Source organism: Ptiloglossa arizonensis, chromosome 1 (assembly GCF_051014685.1).
Source record: "Ptiloglossa arizonensis isolate GNS036 chromosome 1, iyPtiAriz1_principal, whole genome shotgun sequence".
NCBI lineage: Eukaryota > Metazoa > Arthropoda > Insecta > Hymenoptera > Colletidae > Ptiloglossa > Ptiloglossa arizonensis.
In genome coordinates this window covers 9,536,262-9,548,282 of record NC_135048.1, presented here as the reverse complement: position 1 = coordinate 9,548,282, position 12,021 = coordinate 9,536,262, and the positions used below count along the sequence as shown (strand labels likewise).

Here is a 12,021-nt window from a genome sequence, read left to right as displayed (position 1 = left end):
TGAAATGTTTCTGTCGAGTCACCATCTCTGGAAGAGAAGAAAAGAAAGTGCACACAAGAGTATCTACATAATTTTTGTTGTATGCACCAGACGTAATGAATACTTAATAAAGTATGAAAATTTCTAGAACATAATTCTGATCAAAGTACCTAAATATCATATCTTTATTAAATTCAATAACAATTGAAAGTAGGTAATCGTGTACTTACATTCCAAGTACGTTTGTAATACATATACATGCATGCACACAAAAGAGATGAATAATAAGAATTTTAACAAAACCTATAATATAAAAATAAATATAAAATTTTACTTTGAATTTCAATGAACAGAATTCTTAGTTCCCCGTACAATAATTGTAAGACCGTCAGAAATTATTCATTTAAAGTCTGACTGTTTTAAGAAAAGAATACAGAGAATTCTGTTCTTAGCGTTAATCGAGGGACCTCCATTGCTTTGTTCAATTTTTAATATATAAAACAATAAATGCAAAAGGTCCAACGCTTGAATATTCGCGACATCGAGTGTATTCGTCCTGTTTGACAGTAACAAGTTCGAAGTTATTCAAGACGCAATAACAATGCACGAGCGACATCCGATACCATCTACTTGGTGTTGTTCCCATCGCTACATGCGGGCTCGAGCGATGCCATAAAATATTTTTTCCCTAGTTCTCAACGCTAATTAAATTAGGAACGGAGGATACCATCAAGGCGAAGGAGATTAAACTGTTGTCGGCGATAATTGTTACCGGTGTTCCTTTTTCTTCGCGTGTGACGCACAGCGTTATATACGTCCCTCCACTTAACCCTATAATAAGTGGCGCAATTGCCGGAATTATGTCGCACAACAACTGTTTGAATGGAGGAAAAGGGAAAGACGTATGAGAAGACGGTTAATTAGTCGCTAACCACAATACCCATACAATTCCATTGGAGAGTACACACTGCCAGTTGTATATTGTATGTATCTACATACGTACAGGATAACTCGATATTATTTAACGATTGAATATTTCCACGAAACGAATTGTCATTCTGTTCGAAATAAACGAAAACGATATTAACAGAAGGTACCGCAACAATAATGGTTCAATTTGGAAACTTTTTAGAAACGCATGAAAAATTTATAGATAGAAAATTTTGGTCACCTTCATCAGTTATGTCAAAATTATGTTGTTTCCGTTGATTTCGATCGATCAAATTTCTCCAAAAAACGTTTCACACAAATCATCGATTCACCAAGTGCCATAAGTAATAGTATCAAAAGGGTTACGTTCGTTTATTCGGTACTGCATTTCCAAAACTCCTTATTACCGACAGAATCTCAAATAACTCCAAAAACTTTTGAATTTTTATCATTCTGAATTTCCCGCAATGTTGGAATACAGGAGATTGAACTCTAGGATTTGTATACCTAATCGTCGATCATTCTGGAAGCTTGACTTAGGCGTTTGCACAACGGTTTTTGCGATTAACACATTTTGACACGATTTTCGATAAAGGTTTGCTCTTCTCATATATCACGTACACGTGGATAGACACGTAGAAAGGAAAGGGAAGATACAGAAATTTCCACTAGAATAATTAACTAAAGACGATGGTAACGTGGATATACGAGACTAGCAACGATTTCGATATCTTTGATAACTGTACGTCTTTTTCAAAAATTTTAACGTTCCAATATATCCTCAACGTTACTTAAACAGCTTCCATGAATTTTCTTTAAACGTTCCTCTCCTAGCTGTGAAGATTCCATTTCAGTAATTGATGAATTACAAGTAGGATCAGGCTAAGTGGCTACAATGGAGGAGTCAAAGAACGCTGAAATTTGGTTCACAATTACCTCTGTCTGAACATTTTGGCCAATTTAAACTAAACATAGAGTTCCTCTCCCAGCTCTGAAAATATCGTCCAGGATACCTGATGAGTTATTTTAGACATTCAAATAAATTACTACGAGTGGACGAATTAAGAAAAGTTGAGATTCGGTCTGCGATGGATTGGATTCGATATATCTTTGCTCTAATATCGGTAAATGTTAGATAGCCAATTATCCGAGTGTTTCGACGTAACCCAGGCGGAAGAAAGTAATGTTAACCTTCGTTTCGTTTGATCAGGGTTCGTGACGATAACGGGTCGACGAAATAGCTTGGCGATCGTGATCATTTCCACAGCTGTATTTACAGCACATGTGCGCCGAGAGTGTCTGATGCCAACGCAGCTAGAGACTCTCGATGTTTCTTCGGCATTGAACCTCGGACAACGACACAGTGATGCTTTGTCGGTGGGTAATTCCGAAACTCGGCCAACGTTGCCTTACTTCGTGTAGTGGTTCCTCGGAAGCGGTCCCGTGTGTTCAATTCGTCTCGTCTTCTTCCGCTTTTTGTCCATCTTGAACGTTCAGAAGGTACAATAGGATTTTGGTAACCTTTGTCGCGCGCAATGTAATACACACTTCCTTCGTTTTCACACGCACCGAGACATCAGGGAGAGAATTAATGGACATCGAAAGCGTGCGAGGTAAGATGAGTCGAATCAATCGTCTACAAGTATACTTTAGCGAATTATTTTTGCGACTTCAGTGATGTGTATTATTTTGCGATTGGAGCTACGGTTCGTGTAATAGATTCGTTTAAACAGAATTCAAAAATGACGGAGCGAAGTTAATTTGTGACGAATGTTTAGTGACGTATGAGAATTGATTCAGTGAACGAACGAGGTTTAATCTGTTTGGAATACAGGTGTTGATTCGGAGATTGATTGGTGTACAAGAGTTGGCTTGGTGGTTGATAATGACTGACTGTAAGAGTTGATTTTAGTTGTCTGTGATTGAAGTACACGAGTTAACTTGGGGGTCGATAGAGATTAACACTGACTGAGGTACTAAAAGATGACTTGTTGAATGTTGACAAAGATTGGCTCTGGTTAATATATAGTAGTTGTTTTAAATATTGCTGAAAATAAGTCCTACCAAAGTAGAAGAAGTATCAAGCTATTGTGATAAAACTCACTCAATTATTTGAAATCAATTGTTATATATAGACACAATGACGATAAGGGAATTTCTAATCTTAATCATAATCTTGAAGAAATATTAAGAACACTGACTTATCTCTGTACCCTATACGTAAACTAATTTTGATTCAACTTTTCTACTAAATGAAAGAGTAAAAGAATAGTGTAATAATTATGAGATCACTCTTTTGGTGACCTTTTCAAGATAATATTTTATCACGTTGCTGGCGGAAACGGTTCTTCGGGTTTCAAGAAAAGCGTGTTTGACTTCAAATTGTCCTTAAGTCTCCGTCTAATGATATTTTTCCGTAAAATTCCAACAACCTTTCGATATCTATCAGAATCTTTATATTTATCTGTAGATTGAAACAGAATACTTTATGTATGTACACGTTGGAACAAGATCTTATCAATTATCACGAGTGACTAGATGTTTGAACCTAATAATTCAATGTTAGATTACAATATCATAGTTTCACTCAATATTGTCTCGTGTAAAAAAATTGTACGTTTGTATTACATACGTAATTTACAATGCTACAATTTAAGAAGCATTATCACAGTTCACGACACCTGTCGATATTCACGAAATCATGAGACAAAACAAACACACATCGACTTCATCGTTAATTAGCATTAACAATCGCATCTTTCTGGCCAAATATAAGCCTATTATCGAGTGATATAATACTACCGTGCGCATTCGTCCACCAATTTGCAAGTGAAATAAAATAAACAGACTTAAACCAATGCGATTTATCAGTACGTAGTCTTTTCGTACTGCATGATTTATATGTTAAACAAAACATGAAAAATTCGTCGAAGTATATGTCATTATTACTATTATTAAATGTCTGTATTGCTCGTATGTGAAAGTACAGATAGACAGCTACGTGCAATACTGTTGTTAAAACCTAACCTTAAATTGAAACCCAGCTACGGGTTATACATGATAACTATTAAAAGGAAACAAAAAATGTACATATATTGATAAAAATAAATAGTTCCCGTTCATTGCAACTGAGCCAAATATTTAAAATGAGAAAAAGTGTATGTTGTCCAATAGAAAATATATGTAACTTTAATATTTGCTGTGTAGTTGGCAATAAAGCCAACATTGATAGCAAAGGTAGTTCACACGTTGCTATCAATGAACTAGATGTACATATCCATCAAAGTGTCTTTTTCTTCCATACTGAATGCATTTAATAACATATATATATATATATATATATTTGTATTTCTTGTTAACTTCATTTCCTTAAGCATCAAACATTTCCTTAAACTTTAACGCTCAGTATACTGAAAATAAATCAATTTTAGCATTCCCCGTTTTCCTCGATACTCTTTGTACTTCTCTATCGTGATACATGGTGAGGCGCAGAAACTACCACCTTGCAGCCACCTTGATATAAGGGAATCATTGTTTGCGATTACACGGCGTCAACAGTAGCACCGCAACTACTTACATCTTCGTATTCTTGACACCGTTTCAATTCAGCACCCTGACACGCGGGCAAAAATAGTCAGTCGCGAAATGAAGCCTGCTGCGACTGCATTTCGGTCGGTCGACGAAAATTAAGAACAACGTTTGTAAACGCAATCTTCTCCACGTTATCGTTCCTACTTGCGCGTGGCTGTCGTGAGCCCGCGCTTGCTTGCCTATTATTTAGAGGCTCACCGATACTAACACGTGGAATCAATGCCTCGGTGGTTATCAGCTCAATTGACTTTATCAGAATCGATAAAGCGCTACTGTAGCGTGAAGTGGCTCCTTCTAATTATTGTGATTGATTTATCAAACGTGAATTCCTGAGTGCCGAACCTCGCGTGAATGAATTTCAAGTAGACTTATTATCATTGAAATTGAACGTGCGATACGAGCTATTGAAACGATCAGCAAATTTTTGAACGAGCGTCTACATTGTGGTACGACCTCATCGATAGTGCTGCAGCTGATGTAGAACTATGCTCGCTCGAGGCTACTTGACTGTACTACCTCGAATGCATACGGAGTTTGCGCAGAAGAGAGAGAGAGAGAGAGAGAGAGAGAGAGAGAGAGAGAGAGAGAGAGAGAGAGAGAGAGAGAGAGAGCTCGATTGGTGGAGGTAGCGAAGTATCATGATGGGGATAACGGCCTTGATGCCCTTGAACGGCCAGTTGAGTTTGTTGCGATTAGCCCTTACTTGCAGCCATGCGTTGCGATAAAGAATCGACTGTTTAGCATCCATTTGCGACTGTATACCGTAACATAGATTTGTAAAAATTTCAACGGTCCACTGTAGAGTTTCTATTCTCTTCGAATTAAAATACGATCTTTTTCTACATCTATGAATATTTTTTCACCGCTTTATCCACCTAAAGATATTTGTCTTTAACTGTATCGTAATATCAGTACTAGTGTGTATTACATCGTATTTGTCACTGGCTCTATAAAGCCTTTATTCATTTTTTTATTACGCGCACGTAGACATTTGTAATCGTAAATGCACAATAAGTCACTCGGTCGTTTTAGAGTTTTTAATTTTATTTCGAAACAAAGGTCAAAACTTTAAACATTCGCTGAGAACAATGACGGTACAAGGGTACTGTTTCTTCGATGCCACGTGTACTGAAATTGAAAACGGGGCAGACAATGTTTTTCTTACAAGTAACAATAGAATGTTACTCACATTCGAAAAAAGTCTGTAGGTTTCACATATGCGTGCACGCTTTTTACACAAAAGAAATTATCGTGCGTCATTGATAACACGAAGTGATTAGAGTTTGGTATCGTTATACGTTACAATAAACGTATACTGTTCTGAAAAAATATATCATCGAGCTAAGTTTCACACGTTATCGTGTATAATTTATGGCGGACATTAGGCTGACAGTACAATTAAAAAAGACACATTTTGGATAAAAAGCAACAACAATAGAAAAAGCCTACCTATTTGAAGTTAATTGTATCTGATCGTTTTTCGTCAGCTTACAGGAACACGTCAATTCAGAGAAACAAATAAAGAAGCATAATCTTTAATTAGCCGACTCGACGTATTAACAGAAAAATTCAAGTAAATAAACATTGAACTTCGAATGGCTGTTTATCTTCCTCTCGTGTAATTTTTCCAGGCTTCAATCGGGAAGATTAGTTTATCTCAATTACCGTCTGTATCGCACTATGAACTAAATTCCTGTGGCATCTGCACTGTTAATTAGCGATAAAACTTGTTTAATGCACTCCCGTAATAAACCGAAATCGTGAAATTTTGTTCAATTTGTAACATCAACAGAGAATCTCATTATTCGAAGCATCGTTTTTCAAAGAAATTATTAAATTAGACATTTGACGAATACACGGCTTTCGAATGAAATTACGCACTTTGAAGTATGATACGGTATTGTAAATATTTTACATTTTAGGAAAGGATTAACAACAACTTATACCGAACGATGAGTTTAGTTTCCGAAAAAACATTTTTTACATTTTAACGTAATACAGTAGGTTTTCTAGCGAGATAAAAGAAATCTTACAGTAAACGGAGATGAACAGAAAAATTACGACTGAAAATGGATTAAATATAAATATTCGTTAGAACGATGTTTAATTGGAGGCGCCACTTTCACAAGTGTCCCCAATTACAAAGAAACATCATGTACGCTTCACTTGAAGAAAACCAAAATCACCATGCAATATAAATTATTATCAAAGCAACGCAAATTATTTATACAATCTCGGAACAGCAGCAACTTGCGAACAGATTTACACAAAAAATGTTTACACGGCCTTGTCTTTATCTTTGGGGTCTAAAATAGTACTCGGATGCTTTAACGATCCCTGTAAAAAGTAAATTAAAACGTACGCCCATCGTTCTATAGTCGATAACATTTTTGTTTCTTATATAAGTCGAGCATAGAATTCGAGGAATTTCTATTTAACATCTGCTGGTCGTTAAGTTCTTGGAAGCTTCATTGTTATCACTCCATCTTTCCACGATAGTATCCATTTGTCTAGCGAAATCCAAGGACTAAAAGACTTGAACAAATTTGCCAAACAAGTATAAACGATCGGACGGGATAGAGATTAGAAAGCGAGTTTAAAAGAATACGAGAAAAATCAAAGGATACAGCGTATCAGAAAGGATGTGTGCCGAGGTGAACGAAAGGGAAGAGTGAATGGCGTCACTGTTCGGAGGTTAATGCTCCAATGGCGAATCAGAGTCGACATTCGGTCCTGAAGTGAAGTCCCCGATGTAAATACGTACCTACTTAACACCAAGCCGAAGGTTTTCAAACTTTCTTTGTTTACGGTGCCTTTGGTTCAACAATTTCTTCGCGAAGCATTCAAATGACAAAGTAATTATTTCTTGTATGTTTATATGTCTAAAAATTAATGAATTCTGAAACGAAACCATAAGCGGCTGAATCTATAGAGATACTAGACGCCCCCCGTATGAAAACACTGAAAAACTTGACAGGAAAAAAGTCAAACTTAAACAAGTCGATAAGTATTCATCGTTGATTAGAAAGAAGAAGATCGTTATAAGAGTGTTTAATCAGACTTTCTAATATTTACAGATGTTTCTCTAAAAAAATTTTAATACTCCGGTTTGATACCGCTTCACTGATTAGATCTAGTGGGTAAAACAATCCATTTTTAATTTCGTAAAGGTAAACGGCTTATTTTTATTGCGGAGTCTTCAGTCTGGAGCTTTAGTGGAATTAAAGAAAGATTATCCCTTTAGATCTCTATAATTCTCGAGATTAAAAGTTCAACAACAAATATAATACGTTTACCCGTACGTTTATCCTTCTAATATAAAATACCATGGTACACGTTACGAGACGCGTGTCAGCTTACGTAGAAAAAAGATTTACATGATCAGAATTCACAAGAGGATCGTTGTATCTTATCTTTGATTCTTAAGGCAGACTGAGACTATTATCATGTCACGTGAATTCACATCGCCCTCAAAGCTACGAGCGCGAATTTTTCAGTTGCTTTTTAACCCTACAATGTGTAACGATGCATATTTGAGTAGGCCAGATATTTTACCGATTTTTGTATCAAATAGTATGCAATAACATTTATGTATTTTTGTTTCAGATGATTTTTTACAAATGTTTACAAATTTTACAAATGTTTCACATTCGATACGTTATGTAAATGATCGAGATGCATACACGAATACATTTACAATAAAAATTATTGAAAAATTGAAAGATTAAATTTTGTACAATGTTTCCTGTACTTCTAGAATAATTTTTCTTCCGATTAATGAAATTCCATCAATATTTAAAAGATTATTTACTGTAGGATTCAACTGCTTAGAGACATGTAAGCAACCATTGCATGTCACATAGCCATGTAGCTATGAACGTAGTTCACACCTTACGGGCGTCTCATTTTTTGTTAAAACACAATTTCACTAGCCGCGAGTCGTAAACTATGAAAGAATTGCTAACAGAAAAAGTGTGCATGCACGATATAAAATTTCATACTCATAAATTGGGCAAGGAACATGAGAAGATGCAAACAGAATTTTAAAAATGATAGGTTATGTTACATTGTTCAAAGTGACGTGACATTAGCACCTATCCGTTAGGGCAGTATTTTTCATTTCAAAAGTAATGGAAGATGACTGATGGATTACTATTCATAACTGAATAATAATCAATGGTTTAGTAGACTATATAATAACTCGCTGCTAAGATTTCACAAACGCCAACTTATTTTTCTACCCTTTCATGAATTTCCCAAATCCAGACGTTCCTAGATAAACCATTTTCTCCCTCCACAATAATATCCAATATATTTAAAAACCCGATTTGATATATATTTAAAAAACAATATTTGATTCTATCCTAGGCGTTCCATCCTTGCAAAGATTTTCCTTAACATCCCTTGTGGAAACAATTCTATAAGGGATTTAGTGAGTTTGGAGGTTACGTAGTCTCGCGCGGCGTAACAATAGCGTGTCCCTGCGTTTAATCAGCGCTTTTAGGTTAGCTTTTTCGACGTTACTGATGGAACGACCCGATAACGTTTCCAAACCATCCGTCTCCATCGATGTTTCGCATCATCTCGGCACTTATCAGTCTGTTCGTATGGTGTTAGAACTGTCCACCGTGTCGGAGCGATAAGAGGCTCGCCGATCGCGGGCTGTAGATGCAGATAGACGCGCGGGCGATACACAGCGAAAGCGCAATATTGGAAGAACGAGGGGAAAAAAGCGGAACAACGGCAAAGGTAGCGTGCGGCAAGTTTATTATTGCAGTTGATTAGAGGGGAAGCGCAGTTGGCTAGGCGATCTCGCAGAGAACGATACACGCGGCGTGTACCGAGCAAGGCCGCGCGACTAGCGCGAAACCAGCAAGATCGGCGTCGGCGCAGCGATGCGTTAGTTACGCGCGCGTACGATGTCGGGCGATATCGCTCGATTGGAACATGAGCCAGCCGCGTCCGAGCCGCTAGTCGCAGGAGACGCTGCGTTCACGTTGCAAGGTAACTCTTCTCGCACAGTCTTCTGCTTTCTAGACGGTTCTAAGTATCATGTATATTCGCGTATGTCCTTTTTTCTACCCTTTTTTTGCGCGAATTTTGAAACTTAACGGTGGTGTTGTGTTCGTAAAACGGGATACACGTCCGCATCTACAAACCTAACGGGGCACAGTTGAGTTGTACGCTGTTAACCTGTTCGTTTCCTCGTACGACTCTTTATTTCGTTTTACGTCTTTCGCTGCGTGCATCAGTTTTGAGAAAATTCTTGTACGTGTCGCGTTTAACAGGTTCAAGAGACACGGTGCTTACGAGGTAACGGAATCCTCTTCTTGCAGCCTGTGCCTGATTAGTCGTTGAGTCAGAATTTTAAACAAAAACATGAGACTTCATAACCGTTTTCAGGTTATTAATGTAAACATTAGACAACGGCGTGAAGTTTTTCATGAATATAAGAGTGAAATTTAATGGAAAAGTACTAAACACCAAAATATACATAGAATACAATATAAAAATGTATGTTCAAATATTAACTGAATTGTGCGAAATTAATTTTGGTACAATTAGCGTCAAAATTTAAAAACGTAAGCAGCTTACAAGGAAAGATATAAAACTGATTAAACATGAAGATTATAGGATTAGTCATTGTTGTGTTATTCTTCTTTCTTAGCGACTGTGTTATGACATTTGGTTTAGGGAGAATTTGTTATACTTGTAATTTGACCTGAGAAAAAATCCTATTTCGATTAGAACACCATTTATAATCGTGTTGACAATCTGTGAAGGCTCGTGAGAACCTATTCTTGATTTTTTCACGAGAAACATGAATTTTCTCACTTCGCGGTGATGTACAATATCTGACACAAGTTTTCATACGTGTGCATCGTGTTTGGAAAACAAAACCGCCAATAGTTTCACTTTAATTTCTTGCTCCCTTCTTTCCCGACAATGTACGACTTTTAAGTCAGAATTAAAGTAAACATTGTTAAATCCAAAAACGGACATGCAACCGATTATTTACCCAGTTCGGTTATGAACTGATGCGATAGAAGGCGTAAAGATCTTTCGAGCCTGTATTACCGTTGTTAAATTGTTTTCAAGATAGCAGTGCAATCCAGATCATGTAATATAGTATTCTTCCGATTATCCGGCCCCTGCGGGACCAGACCTCGATCGGATAAATGAATGGCCGATTAATCCGAGAGCATATTTTATAGGTTATTATCTATGTAGAAAAAATAATTAATATTAACACGTTGAGCACGACGTTGGTTCGTAAGAATCGACAGTATCACAGTTAAAACAAATGCTGTAATTAATTTAATATAAAAAGATACGTGTACACTTTTTTGGTGAATCATATTAAAACGTTTCAATGTCTTTGCTTAAGTGGTCCTCATTTTTCTTTCGTCGTTTTTTTTCTAACCGATCATGTTTTGAAGGTCGCCTTTTTACCGTTCCCCATTTCATTATTTTCTGTATAGATTTCTTCGTATACGTCTGTTTGTCATTCTGATAGTTTAAACGGAAAGTGAAACAAAATCGCGTTATCTTCTGTCTATATTCTGCAATCGAATACCCCGCTGAGTGATTATCGTTGCTCTGGTGCGCGCTGACTGAACAAAAAACAGCATAATTGCTTCCGCGCTCAACGTGTTAAATACATTTCTAATGTTTATTATTTATACATACGTATATGCATACGATACGTATATACAATCACACTATGTAAATATAATATAATGCTGCATAATGTGTACATAATATTTATTGAATGTTATTTTTCACAAAAAAGTCGGTGATCTTTTTTTTTTTTATCGCTTTTATTCCATTTCAAATCACTTTCTCAAAAATAATGTATCAATTGATGATGAATTTTCTTGCCCTTCCACATATCTCATCGTAGTTTCAAGTGCGAACTTTTCTTCTACATAACTCACTTTTTTAATTCTATCTGTACTCGAAGCTTTTAAATTATTTGGTTTCATTGATTCGGGTTGTACGATCGAGTCAATAATTTTGTCATCTGTTCACATTTCATTCTCTAAAATAGTGTCGTTTACGAGCCATTCATCAACATCGTTTAACATCGTTTACTACCAAATTTTTGTATCCGGTTAAATGTGTAAGATCGTTGAGTAAAGCAATATTATTATCGTAATCTGTTTAATCATTGGTACATAGTTCCTTTTCTAATCCCCCGCCCCCTCTAGTTCCACTCCTTTAATGTACCTTTTCTGATATTTAAATCATTACATTTTTAAAAAATACAAAACTTATATTTCTTTACAGAAATATTAGCAAAGAAACAAGAATTGCCAAAAACATATGTATAATAAGTATTCGTACAGATGCACTTTGACGAAAATAATTATTTTTTAATAACTTTAATACTTAGTCAGATTTCCCTTAGACTTTAGTACAGCTTTCAGTCTGCGTGACATAGAATTTATCAATTTGTTTGTTAATGTATTAGGGATTTTATTCCACTCTTTTGACAACGAAAATCATTTTTAAATCATT

The 12,021-nt window shown here is 36.1% G+C and overlaps 1 protein-coding gene across 2 annotated transcripts in view; it reads left to right on the top strand.

Moving 5' to 3' along the window:
• The first annotated feature begins 2,294 nt into the window (after positions 1-2,294).
• The window catches only part of LOC143152143 (synaptic vesicle glycoprotein 2B), a 28,283-nt gene continuing 18,556 nt past the window's right edge, over positions 2,295-12,021 (top strand). Inside the window, exon 1 of one of the 2 annotated variants that reach the window (XM_076321950.1) lies at positions 2,295-2,522. In XM_076321950.1, the coding sequence (XP_076178065.1) occupies positions 2,501-2,522 (22 nt within the window). In that variant the 5' untranslated portion in view covers positions 2,295-2,500. Of the gene's footprint in view, positions 2,523-9,221; positions 9,505-12,021 lie in introns of those variants that run through there. The other variant, XM_076321941.1, reaches the window with a different exon arrangement.